The 14,093-nt window shown below is 41.9% G+C and overlaps 1 protein-coding gene across 1 annotated transcript; it reads left to right on the top strand.

The window, feature by feature from the left end:
• Positions 1-6,412: 6,412 nt before the first annotated feature.
• LOC119735927 lies at positions 6,413-7,860 on the top strand. The gene is made up of 2 exons (XM_038209881.1): positions 6,413-6,747; positions 7,214-7,860. Exons 1-2 carry the CDS (start codon positions 6,511-6,513, stop codon positions 7,325-7,327), a joined length of 351 nt encoding a protein of 116 aa, XP_038065809.1. The 5' UTR covers positions 6,413-6,510; the 3' UTR covers positions 7,328-7,860.
• The last annotated feature ends 6,233 nt before the right edge of the window (positions 7,861-14,093 follow it).

The raw sequence follows: 14,093 nt of genomic DNA on the forward strand, positions 1-14,093 counted from the left end.
AGACCATCAAGTGAATGATAGTGTTATCCCCTGCGTGGTAGACCATGAACGGTATAGTTTAAGCTATTTAGAAAATTGCGTAAAACACTGTAATGAAGTATATAAACGAGGGGAAAACTGTGTTTTATACAACGCGGCAAACTTCGGTAATTGGATAGAAGTTTCTTTTAAAACATTCCAAAGGGATAAGAAAAGGGGGAAGGTAAATTCAGCAAACTTTAACACTTGGTTGAAAGACAATTGTAAGATAAAAAGAACTTGGGCAAAAATACACAGAGAAAAAAAACATAAAAATTTTGTACATGTACAGTAAAGTAATGAAGTACTGGTTAGTTCATTGTCTGCGATAAAGTTTCTGCTAAACTTTATAGTTCCTTTTTTTATCTTCCATAATTTTTTTTGTAGGTCAGGCCATCCACCACCATGGCCAGTCCCACCACAGCCAGTGCCATCATGTCGGGAGCCTATACGACATGTACGAAAGGCCAAAGCTCTTATCCTTGGAGATTCTCTAACTAAGTATCTCAAAGAGAACATCACTACTAAGTTAGTTAATGTGCAGGTAGTGACTCATCGTGGTACTACAATTTCAGGCCTTTGAAAGTATCTGCTTCAGTGTTGTGACATATACACAGCTACGCCTGACACTGTCGTGATTCATGTCGGGAAAAAAGATCTTGCGAGAATTCCGTTACCACATCACCACTGTACGTGAGCTCTTTCTAACTGCTAAGCTGGTGTGCAGTGGGAATCCTTCCTCGGCAGGACATTGAAAGTTTGGATGCTTCACAAATTTATCACAACATTCAGTTGGGGAAAGTTTGTGGCCAGCTTGATTGTCACTTCTTTGACAGCAGCGATGAATTCCAGTGTTGGCATTTTGCCAGGGATGGCCTACACTTAAATTGGGACAGGAACTCCCTACATGGAGAGGTGGCTCAGGGGCCATCTGGAGAGCCATGCCAGGATGCTTTCACCAACTCCTGGAAAATGCTCCTCCAACCATACAAATACCATTGGAAGGTTTGTGCCTCCGGAGCTGCGTAGGCTGGTACGAAGACCAATGCGGGTGAAGAAGCCCTAGCCAACTTCAGCAGAAACAGCCCAGTTGCGTCCCTCTACGCTTCCTCCCCGAAAGGACATTGATCTGCAACAAGCCAACCAAGGCGAAGGAAGATGCTGTCTGTTTTGTCAGTCAAGAAGAAGATGAGGCGGATCAACATTAATGTCCAGGGTGAGGATTTCCAGACACTTGGGCTAGCCTAATCCACTTAAGCCTAAATCCACCGCTGTCGTAAAGCCACTTAGAGCAATGGGTAACATTGCATACACTGAACAAGAATTCTTGATGGTTTACGGGTATTTGCCAGCAGAATTCAATTACGATGTGACAAAACTATTGTGCATACATTTTCTCCGTTTTCTTGCCAAAAATAATAAATTAATAATCAAATTTCCATTTCGTTGCTGTTGTTGTTGTTGTTACACCTCAAATGTATGAAGTAGAGTTACCATTATTTGCTTCCTATTTTAGATACAAATTGGTGCCATTGTTACGTCATTGTTACGTCATTGTTATGTTGTTGCTGCCCGTTTTAGTAAGAATTCTATACCCATGAACTGGAAAAACAATTCCTGTGAGGCTATGAGGCATATAATGAAGCTCAATACTAACTGGAAACCTTCAAAACTACCCGAGCTGATTAATCATTTACATGACATTGTAAAACTCCAGTACCTTGACATGCAGTGTGTCATGTATGGACAAGGCAACTACCAACTTGCTCCATGGGTGTCAGGAGAATTCAGAATCAGCCCTCGGGTCTGGGCTACAAAACCTGACCTGGAACAAAAAGGACTTCAGCAGCAACTGCACAAGAGTTGGAGAAAGACATAATAAATAAATGGTCATGGAGCTGGGTGGCCAGAAATATTGACATACCAGCATGGTCCTCCAGGACCGAATGGGGAGGGGGTTACAACTTCATGTAACATTGCCAAATATGCATCCAGAATCAAACTATTTCCGGAGCCCATAAGCGGGCCCTGGACCCGCTTATTCGGGCATTAATCTCGGCAAATAGTATGGTCAACGAGACTAGAAAGTGGATTGGAGAAAAGATCGGCAGCATGATGCAACAGTGGGAGATTGCGAAACACCACTTGGAGAAACACTGCCACGACATGGCATTAGAAGTTTTGTCTGTAACGCCAGACTTTAATCAGCCACCACCTCTACCAATTTTAACAAGCAATGAAATGGAAGAAGAAGATCAACAGCCTGAAAGGGTAAAAAAACCCGATGATCCCCTAGATATTTATAACGAAATTGTAGCTAAATATAATGATATAGACCATACAACGCGGCAAACTTCGGTAATTGGCTAGAAGTTTCTTTTAAAACATTCCAAAGGGATAAGAAAAGGGGGAAGGTAAATTCAGCAAACTTTAACACTTGGTTGAAATACAATTGTAAGATAAAAAGAACTTGGGCAAAAATACACAGAGAAAAAAAACATAAAAAGTTTGTACATGTACAGTAAAGTAATGAAGTACTGGTTAGTTCATTGTCTGCGATAAAGTTTCTGCTAAACTTTATAGTTCCTTTTTTTTATCTTCCATCATTTTTTTCATAGGTCAGGCCATCCACCACCATGGCCAGTCCCACCACAGCCAGCGCCATCATGTCGAGAACCTATACGACATGTATGAAAGGCCAAAGCTCTTATCCTTGGAGATTCTCTAACTAAGTATCTCAAAGAGAACATCACTACTAAGTTAGTTGATGTGCAGGTAGTGACTCATCGTGGTACCACAATTTTGGGCCTTCGAAAGTATCTGCTTCAGTGTCGTGACATATACACAACTACGCCCGACACTGTCGTGATTCATGTCGGGACAAATGATCTTGAGTGGGGTTTCCTGCACAGCAACTTGTGAGAATTCCTTTACCTCATCACCACAGTACGTGAGCTCTTTCCAACTGCTAAGCTGGTGTGCAGTGGAATCCTTCATCGGCAGGACAGTGAAAGTTTGGATGTTTCACGAATGTGTCACAACATTCAGTTGGGGAAAGTTTGTGGGCAGCTTGATTGTCACTTCTCTGACAGCAGCGATGAATTCCATTGTTGGCAATTTGCCAGGGATGGCCTACACTTAAATTGGGATGGGAACTCCCTACTTGGTGAGGTGGTTAAGGGCCATCTGGAGAGACTTGCCAGGACGCTTTCACCAACTCCTGGAAAATGCTCCTCCAACCATACAAATACTATTGGAAGGTTTGTGCCTCCGGAGCTGTGTAGGCTGGTACGAAGACCAATGCAGGTGAAGAAGCCCAAGCCAACTTCAGCAGAAACAGCCCAGTTGCGTCCCCCTACGCTTCCTCCCCGAAAGGACATTGATCTGCAACAAGCCAACCAAGGCAAACGAAGATGTCGTCTGTTTTGTCAGTCAAGAAGAAGATGAGGCGGACCAACATTAATGTCCAGGTTGAGGATTTCCAGACACTTGGGGTAGCCTAAATCCACTTAAGCCTAAATCCACCGCTGTCGTCAAGCCACTTAGTGCAAAGGGTAACATTGCATACACTGAACAAGAGCACCTTGTTGCCAAAGCAATCGTAAACATGGTGATGTGAATTATGTCAGGTCATGTAGGTCAATAAAGCCAACCCATGATGAAATAGGGAAAGGTGTAAGTAATGGTAAACCAAGGAATATTTATCAAGGTCTCGGGAACAATAACCCAGCCGCTGAAGAAGAATGTTCAAAATATGTAGTACCTGTATGCTGTAAGCAAAGAAGAGAGACCTGCCAATCAAACCCTGCAGGCCTACTATGAACCACTAGGGACCAATATCACGGTGCTGCTAAGCACACAAATTTGCTTAGCACAAAAAAGTCTGGCTTAGCAATAGCAGGTTACCTGCCAAAACTCCATGTGATGTATATTGCTATTGATTGGTATTTAGCTGTTGTTTGCTTAGCATGAAAATCACATTGAGTATTGGCTAATAAGCTGCTTTTATAAGCCAGACTTTTTTGGGCTTAACAATTTTTTGTGATTGGCAGCTCCATCATGTCCATGAAATTGGCACTAGTTGTTGTCGTCATGGCTGCACTCGAAAAGGAAGAACCAACACTGCGGTTGATGTGCAGTCAGTCATTCATATGATTTGTGACAGACCTACATGTATTCTACAAGAAATCATTTGAGGCAATGGTAAACCACCATCAATTATACTGTACATGTACAATGAAGAGCAAGTAAAAGATATGGTAAATATTGGCAACGATGATAAATCCAGGACAGCACTGGGCATTGACAGAACATTTAATTTAGGATCCTGTTTTGTAACCTCACTTTTGTTCCAACATCCAAATCTTGTTAGGACTGCAACACATACTTCACCAATTATGTTGGGGCCAATTTACTTACACTGGGACGGTAGCTATAATAAGCATCATAATTTTTCCCCATCTGCAGAGTGTACTAGACATAAGAATGAGGAAGACTCATTGTGGTTAATAATTTAATTCTCGGCTCAGATGAAGAGCAAGCTGTGGCAAAGCAATATGCTTTCCAACATTCAAATCTTGTAACTTGGACTGCAACACATACTCCACCAATTATGCTAGGGCCACTTTACTTACACTGGGACAGTAGCTATAATACACATCATATTTTTACCCCATCTGCAGAGCGTACTAGACATCAGAATGAGCAAGACTCATTTTGGATAATAATTAAATTCTCGGCTCAGATGAAGAGAAAGCTTTAACAAATGCAGCAAAGCAATATGCTTTCCAGAAGCAACTTTTGTTTTGTGTACCAGACATTTACAGGAAAATCATGAGAAGAATTTAGTCTTTAAAAAAATGGTATGGATGATAAATGTAAATCAAAGATGATGAACGACTCCTTCGGATCCAATGGCCCACTCAGTGCTAATAACATTGTAGATTTTGAAGCCAAGTGGTACCTCATCTTAAACAGTATCTGTTATTATTCTTTCAGTTATTGTATCATATCTGTCAAGTGCCTGGGAGCATTTGATTTAAATGGATTTGGCGCTCTATATTGTGTTTGTTGTTTGTTGTTGTTGTTTTGTTGTTGTGGTTGTTGTGGTTGTTGTTGTATTTGTGGTGGTGGTGGTGGTGGTGGTGGTTGTGGTTGCAGTTGTTGTTGTTGTAGTTGTTGTTGTGGTTGTTGTAGTTGTTGTTGTTGTTTTTGTGGTTTTTGTTGTTGTGGTGGTTGTGGTTGTGGTTGTTACACCTCAGTGAAATGTATGAAGTAGAGTTACCATTATTTTCTTCCTATTTTGGATACAACTAGGTCGGTGCCACTGTTAAGTCACTACGTCGTTGCTCCCTGTTTGAGTAAGAATTCTGTACCCATGACCTAAAAGATACTGAAAGATTCCTTCGGATCCGATGGCCCACTCAGTGCTAATGACATTGTAGAGTTTGAAGCTGAAGTGGTACACGTCAGTGAAATGTATAAAGTAGAGTTACCATTATTTGCTTCCTATTTTAGGAACAGGTTGGTGCCACTGTTACATCACTGTATTGTTGCTCCCCGTTTGAGTAAGAATTCTGTACCCATGAACTGGAAGAACAATTCCTGCGAAGCTATGAGCCATATAATGAAGCTCAATACTAAACTGGAAATCTTCAAAACTGCCCAATCTGATTAATCATTTACATGACATTGTAAAACCCCTGTACCTTGACATGCAGCGTGTCATGTATGGACAAGGCAACTACCAACTTGCTCCATGGGTGTCAGGAGAATTCAGAAGACATCCTCAGGTCTGGGCTACAAAACCTGACCTGGAACAAAAAGGACTTCAGCAGCAACTGCACTAGAGTTGGAAAAAAGACATAATAAATAAACGGTCAAGGAGCTGGGTGGCCAGTAATATTGACATACCAGCGTGGTCCTCCAGGACCAAATGGGGAGGGGGTTACAACTTCATGTAACATTGCCAAATATGCAACCAGAATCCAACTATTTCCGGAGGCCTTAAGCAGGCCCTGGACCTCACGCCACTTTCCCACAAGCTCTGTCAGCGTACCTGCCACAAAAAAGTTCCTTGCAGCTGATAATGTCCGATGACAAGACTCTTTATCTCGGAGTGAACATGTGTCTCCTCCGACACTGCATCTTGAAACACCATTAATTTGTTTACCGGCACATCATTAGTAGGGAGATGGACAGGCACTATTCCAAATCCCATCATCTCCCCCCCTCCCAATGATCCCCCGCCCCCTAATACACTATTATATTGGGTGTGACAAAATTCATGCACAATGGGAGTCCAACTGCGTCTGGCTGTATCGCAAGCTCTGTGCAGTCTGGCCAGCACAATGGTTGACCTTCCTTTGAACTAACACTTTTATAAGGTGCGTTAAAGGTGTAGTCTAAAAGTGAAAGGGGACGCTTCAGAGTTGAGTACAAATGCTTAATTTGTTTTTGTTTTGTTTGTTTGTTTGTTTGTTTTTTTAGACGATGGCTTACCCAACGCAGACAGTTGGCATAACGTATAGCCAAGAAGCATTGATCTTGGCAAATAGTATGGTCAACGAGACTAGAAAGTGGATTGGAGAAAAGATCGGCAGCATGGGGGAACACCGCCACGACATGGCATTAGAAGTTTTGTCTGTAATGCCAGACTTTAATCAGCCACCACCTCTACCAATTTTAACAAGCAATGAAATGGAAGAAGAAGATCAACAGCCTGAAAGGGTAAAAAACCCCGTTGATCCCCTAGATATTTATAACGAAATTGTAGCTAAATATAATGATATAGACCATCGAGTGAATGATAGTGTTATCCCCTACGTGGTAGACCATGAACGGTATAGTTTAAGCTATTTAGAAAATTGCGTAAAACACTGTAATGAAGTATATAAACGAGGGGAAGACTGTGTTTAATACAACGCGGCAAACTTCGGTAATTGGCTAGAAGTTTCTTTTAAAACATTCCAAAGGGATAAGAAAAGGGGGAAGGTAAATTCAGCAACTTTAACACTTGGTTGAAAAACAATTGTAAGATAAAAAGAACTTGGGCTAAAATACACAGAGAAAAAAAACATAAAAATTGTGTACATGTACAGTAAAGTAATGAAGTACTGGTTAGTTCATTGTCTGCGATAAAGTTTCTGCTAAACTTTATAGTTCCTTTTTTTATCTTCCATAATTTTTTTTATAGGTCAGGCCATCCACCACCATGGCCAGTCCCACCACAGCCAGCGCCATCATGTCGGGAGCCTATACGACATGTACGAAAGGCCAAAGCTCTTATCCTTGGAGATTCTCTAACTAAGTTTCTCAAAGAGAAAATCACTACTAAGTTAGTTAATGTGCAGGTAGTGACTCATCGTGGTACTACAATTTCGGGCCTTCGAAAGTATCTGCTTCTTTGTCGTGACATATATACAACTACGCCCGACATTGTCGTGATTCATGTCGGAAAAAATGATCTAGAGTGGGGTTTCATGCAAAGCAACTTGCGAGAATTCCGTTACCTCATCACCACAGTACGTGAGCTCTTTCTAAATGCTAAGCTGGTATGCAGTGGAATCCTTCCTCGGCAGAACAGTGAAAGTTTGGATGTTTCACGAATGTGTCACAACATTCAGTTGGGGAACGTTTGTGGGCAGCTTGATTGTCACTTCTTTGACAGCAGCCAGGGATGGCCTACACTTAAATTGGGACGGGAACTCCCTACTTGGTGAGGTGGTTCAGGGGCCATCTGGAGAGACATGCCAGGATGCTTTCACCAACTCCTGGAAAATGCTCCTCCAACCATACAAATACTATTGGAAGGTTTGTGCCTCTGGAGCTGCGTAGGCTGGTACGAAGACCAATGCAAGTGAAGAAGCCCAAGCCAACTTCAGCAGAAACAGCCCAGTTGCGTCCCTCTACGCTTCCTCCCCCAAAGGACATTGGATCTGCAACAAGCCAACCAAGGCGAACGAAGATGCTGTCTGTTTCGTCGGTCAAGAAGAAGATGAGGCGGATCATCATTAATGTCCAGGGTGAGGATTTCCAGACACTTGGGGTAGCTTAAATCCACTTAAACCTAAATCCACCGCTGTCGTCAAGCCACTTAGTGCAAAGGGTAACATTGCATACACTGAACAAGAGCACCTTGTTGCCAAAGCAATCGTAAACATGGTGATGTGAATTATGTCAGGTCATGTAGGTCAATAAAGCCAACCCATGATGAAATAGGGAAAGGTGTAAGTAATGGTAAACCAAGGAATATTTATCAAGGTCTCGGGAACAATAACCCAGCCGCTGAAGAAGAAGGTTCAAAATATGTAGTACCTGTATGCTGTAAGCAAAGAAGAGGGACCTGCCGATCAAACCCTGCAGGCCTACTATGAACCACTAGGGACCAATTTCACGGTGCTGCTAAGCACACAAATTTGCTTAGCACAAAAAAGTCTGGCTTAGCAATAGCAGGTTACCTGCCAAAACTCCATGTGATGTATATTGCTATTGATTGGTATTTAGCTGTTGTTTGCTTAGCATGAAAATCACATTGAGTATTGGCTAATAAGCTGCTTTTATAAGCCAGACTTTTTTGGGCTTAACAATTTTTTGTGATTGGCAGCTCCATCATGTCCATGAAATTGGCACCAGTTGTTGTCGTCATGGCTGCACTCGAAAAGGAAGAACCAACACTGCGGTTGATGTGCAGTCAGTCATTCATATGATTTGTGACAGACCTACATGTATTATACAAGAAATCATTTGAGGCAAGGGTAAACCACCATCAATTATACTGCATAATAAAGAGCAAGTAAAAGATATGGTAAATATATTGGCAACAATGATAAGTCAAGAGTAGTATTGACAGAACACTTAATTTAGGATCCTGTTTTGTAACCTCACTTGTATTCCAATATCCAAATCTTGTTAGGACTGCAACACATACTTCACCAATTATGCTGGGGCCAATTTACTTACACTGGGATGGAAGCTATAGTACACATCATACTTTCCCCCATCTGCAGAGCGTACTAGACATAAGAATGAGCAAGACTCATTTTGGATAATAATTAAATTCTCAGCTCAGAGATGAAGAGAAAGCTTTAACAAATGTGGCAAAGCAATATGCTTTCCAGAAGCAACTTTTGTTTTGTGTACCAGACATTTACAGGAAAATTATGAGAAGAATTTAGTCTAAAAAAAAATGGTGTGGGACGATAAATGTAAATCAAAGATACTGAAAGACTTCTTCAAATCCAATGGCCCACTCAGTGCTAATAACATTGTAGATTTTAAAGCCGAAGTGGTACCTCATCTTAAATAGTATCTGTTATTATTCTTTTAGTTATTGTATCATATCTGTAAAGTGCCTGGCAGTATTTTATTTAAATGGATTTGGCGCTATATAAACTTATGTTGTTGTTGCTGTTGTTGTTGTTACACCTCATTGAAAAATACCATTATTTGCTTCCTATTTTGGGTACAGGTTGGTGCCACTGTTACGTCACTATGTCAATGCTCCCCGTTTAAGTAACAATTCTTTACCCATGACGTAAAAAAGATGTTATGGACGATACATGTAAATCAAAGATACTGAACGACTCCTTCGAATCCAATGGCCCACTCAGTGCTAATGAAATTGTAGATTTTGAAGCCGAAGTGGTACATGTCAGTGAAATGTATGAAGTAGAGTAACCAAATTTGCTTCCTATTTTAGGAACAGGTTGGTGCCACTGTTACGTCACTGTATTGTTGCTCCCCGTTTGAGTAAGAATTCTGTACCCATGAACTGGAAGAACAATTCATGCGAAGCTATGAGCCATATAATGAAGAACAATACTAACTGGAAACCTTCAAAACTGCCCGATCTGATTAACCATTTACATAACATTGTAAAACTCCAATACCTTGACATGCAGCGTGTCATGTATGGACAAGGCAACTACCAACTTGCTCCATGGGTTTCAGGGAAATTCAGAATCTGCCCTCAGGTCTGGGCAACAAAACCTCACCTGGAACAAAAAGGACTTCAGCAGCAACTGCACAAGGAGCTGGATGGCCAGAAATATTGACATACCAGTGTGGTCCTCCAGGACCAAATGGGGAGGGGGTTACAACTTCATGTAACATTGCCAAATATGCATCCAGAATCCAACTATTTCCGGAGGCCTTAAGCAGGCCCTGGACCTCACGCCACTTTCCCACAAGCTCCGTCAGCGTACCTGCCACAAAAAAGTTCCTTGCAGCTGATAATGTCCGCTGACAAGACTCTTTATCTCGGAGTGTACATGTGTCTCCTCCGACACTGCATCTTGAAACACCATTAATTTGTTTACCGGCACATCATTAGTAGGGAGATGGACAGGCACTATTCCAAATCCCATTATCTCCCCCCTCCCAATGATCCCCCGCCCCCTAATACACTATTATATTGCGTGTGACAAAATTCATGCACAATGGGAGTCCAACTGCGTCTGGCTGTATCGCAAGCTCTGTGCAGTCTGGCCAGCACAATGGTTGACCTTCCTTTGAACTAACACTTTTATAAGGTGCGTTAAAGGTGTAGTCTGAAACTTAAAGGGGACGCTTCAGAGTTGAGTACGATGGCTTACCCAACGCAGACAGTTGACATAACGTATAGCCAAGAAGCATTAATCTTGGCAAATATTATGGTCAACGAGACTTGGAGAAAAGATCGGCAGCATGATGCAACAGTGGGAGATTGCGAAACACCACTTGGAGGAACACCGCCACGACAGGGCATTAGAAGTTTTGTCTGTAACGCCAGACTTTAATCAGCCACCACGTCTACCAATTTTAACAAGCAATGAAATGGAAGAAGAAGATCAACATCCTGAAAGGGTAAAAAAACGTTGATACCCTAGATATTTATAACGAAATTGTAGCTAAATATAATGATATAGACCATCGAGTGAATGATAGTGTCGTCCCCTGCGTGGTAGACCATGAACGGTATAGTTTAAGCTATTTAGAAAATTGCGTAAAACACTGTAATGAAGTATATAAACAAGGGGAAAACTGTGTTTTATACAACGCGGCAAACTTCGGTAATTGGCTAGAAGTTTCTTTTAAAACATTCCAAAGGGATAAGAAAAGGGGGAAGGTAAATTCAGCAAACTTTCACACTTGGTTGAAAAACAATTGTAAGATAAAAAGAAATTGGGCAAAAATACACAGAGAAAAAAACATAAAAATGTTGTACATGTACAGTAAAGTAATGAAGTACTGGTTAGTTCATTGTCTGCGATAAAGTTTCTGCTAAACTTTATAGTTCCTTTTTTTATCTTCCATTATTTTTTTTATAGGTCAGGCCATCCACCACCATGGCCAGTCCCACCACAGACAGCGCCATCATGTCGGGAGCCTATACGACATGTACGAAAGGCCAAAGCTCTTATCCTTGGAGATTCTCTAACTAAGTATCTCAAAGAGAACATCACTACTAAGTTAGTTAATGTGCAGGTAGTGACTCATTGTGGTACTACAATTTCGGGCCTTCGAAAGTATCTGCTTCATTGTCGTGACATATATACACAGCTACGCCCAACATTGTCGTGGTTCATGTCGGGACAAATGATCTAGAGTGGGGTTTCCTGCAAAGCAACTTGCGAGAATTCCGTTACCTCATCACCACTTTACATGAGCTCTTTCTAATTGCTAAGCTGGTATGCAGTGGAATCCTTCCTCGGCAGGACAGTGAAAGTTTGGATGTTTCACGAATGTGTCACAACATTCAGTTGGGGAACGTTTGTGGGCAGCTTGATTGTCACTTCTTTGACAGCAGCCAGGGATGGCTTACACTTAAATTGGGACGGGAACTCCCTACTAGATGTAGTGGTTCAGGGGCCATCTGGAGAGACATGCCAGGATGCTTTCACCAACTCCTGGAAAAAGCTCCTCCAACCATACAAATACCATTGGAAGGTTTGTGCCTCCGGAGCTGCGTAGGCTGGTACGAAGACCAATGCGGGTGAAGAAGCCCAAGCCAACTTCAGCAGAAACAGCCCAGTTGCGTCCCTCTACGCTTCCTCCCCCAAAGGACATCGATCTGCAACAAGCCAACCAAGGCGAACGAAGATGTCGTCTGTTTTGTCAGTCAAGAAGAAGATGGGGCGGATCAACATTAATGTCCAGGGTGAAGATTTCCAGACACTTGGGCTAGCCTAAATCCACTTAAGCCTAAATCCACCGCTGTCGTCAAGCCACTTAGTGCAATGGGTAACATTGCATACACTGAACAAGAGTACTGGATGGTCTATGGGTATTTGCCAGCAGAATCCAATTACGATGTCAAGAAACAATTGTGCATACATTTTCTTCTTTTTTTTACCAAAAATAATAAATCAATAAAATTTTTCCAAATGGCTGTCATGTTGTTTGTCTTTTCTTTTTGTAAACGAAGATACAAGTTCTAGCAGGCTGGGGTCGGAGTGGAAATGTGGTGGCAGGGGGATTGTTCAGCCTGTTTCATCATATCAGCGTCTGTCAGACAGTAAGTGCATTCAGAGATAACTCAAACAAGATCTGTTTGTCACATGATCGAGACATACTCCAATGGAAAGAAGCTCACATTCTGTGGCATGGCCGCTAGTTACAGAATATGGTACAATTTAATGGCATGTGCGGATGTTCATTTTGGGAGCACCTTGGTCAGTAGGTGCTCCGGGAAATGGGACAGCCCATGTTTACTCACTTGATTTATACCCAGAAAGGTCAGAAGAAGAAACCTTGATATCCAATTGGAATAAATTGGACATTTTGGCAAAGGGTGGTTATGCACAGTGACTGGGGAACATCGTCATTATGCAAACATGTGCTACTATCACCAGCATACTATTGTTTTTTTTTTTTTTTTTTTTTTAGACGATGGCTTACCCAACGCAGACAGTTGCATTAATCTTGGCAAATAGTATGGTCAACGAGACTAGAAAGTGGATTGGAGAAAAGATCGGCAGCATGATGCAACAGTGGGAGATTGCGAAACACCACTTGGAGGAACACCGCCACGACATGGCATTAGAAGTTTTGACTGTAACGCCAGACTTTAATCAGCCACCACCTTTACCAATTTTAACAAGCAATGAAATGGAAGAAGAAGATCAACAGCCTGAAAGGGTAAAAAACCCCGTTGATCCCCTAGATATTTATAACGAAATTGTAGCTAAATATAATGATATAGACCATCGAGTGAATGATAGTGTTAAACGTGTGCTACTACCACCAGCATACCACGAGAGGTGGAGGAAAGGGTGAACCCTCCGTTTCTCTGCAGCTGTTCCAGTGACAGTGACAGATTCTTCGTCACAGATTCAGAGAGGGTCCAAAGGAGTTAACCGATACCTTCTACGATTATGTAAAGATAGCCTCGAAAATCCACGGCATGAAGATATCAAAGACGATTGTAATGAACACAAGCAGTCAAAAGTCCTTGCAGGACACAAACAATCCTGCTATCGGGCAGATTGTCAATCTCACAGGCGCACCTAACAATAACAATTCAGCACATGGGAAAGTATGGGTTGGCTCACCCAATGAGCAAATTCCCATCTCATTGGGAGGTGTTTATTACACACAGAGAATCGAAAGGCGTCAATGATGTTGTGGCAGAAGCTTTCAGGCAACACTTTTTGGGGAACAATGTGTTATCGACTGTGAGGAACTGGGAAAGAAAGTTGACTAAACCACTGAACATCACTTAACTGCAAGAGGCACAAGAGTCAACAGTATACAGTCACTGTAATAAATAAACAATAAATTATCAATCCAGGACTTTAGTTATGCATGGCTGAGCAAATACAACGCAAGGTCCGGCCCACGACCTTGACAAAGTGCATCCTGTGAAATCACTAACGCACTTGTCTGGTTTTTATCATCTTTGGGTATCTGTGCATTTAATCGTTTTAATTTTTGAGATATTGTGCTTCTCTTTTGCAGATGACATTGATATGCCTGCAGGGATACAGGCATTTGTGAAAGATCATGACTGCATCGACCATATAGAAAAGCTGTACTACGCTTGTGGGTACGAACCGTGCTGTATTCATTGCAGAGAATACAGATCTCTAGTGTAC

This window comes from Patiria miniata, unplaced genomic scaffold, assembly GCF_015706575.1.
Source record: "Patiria miniata isolate m_02_andy unplaced genomic scaffold, ASM1570657v1 HiC_scaffold_29, whole genome shotgun sequence".
Taxonomy (NCBI): Eukaryota; Metazoa; Echinodermata; class Asteroidea; order Valvatida; family Asterinidae; genus Patiria; species Patiria miniata.

Bases quoted from the DNA above. Each gene is read 5' to 3' on its own strand.
- LOC119735927 (XM_038209881.1), top strand. From the start codon at position 6,511: ATGGCTTACCCAACGCAGACAGTTGGCATAACGTATAGCCAAGAAGCA. The intron at 6,748-7,213 runs GTAAAAAACCCC...TTTTTTTTATAG, and splicing joins AAGATCAACAGCCTGAAAGG to GTCAGGCCATCCACCACCAT.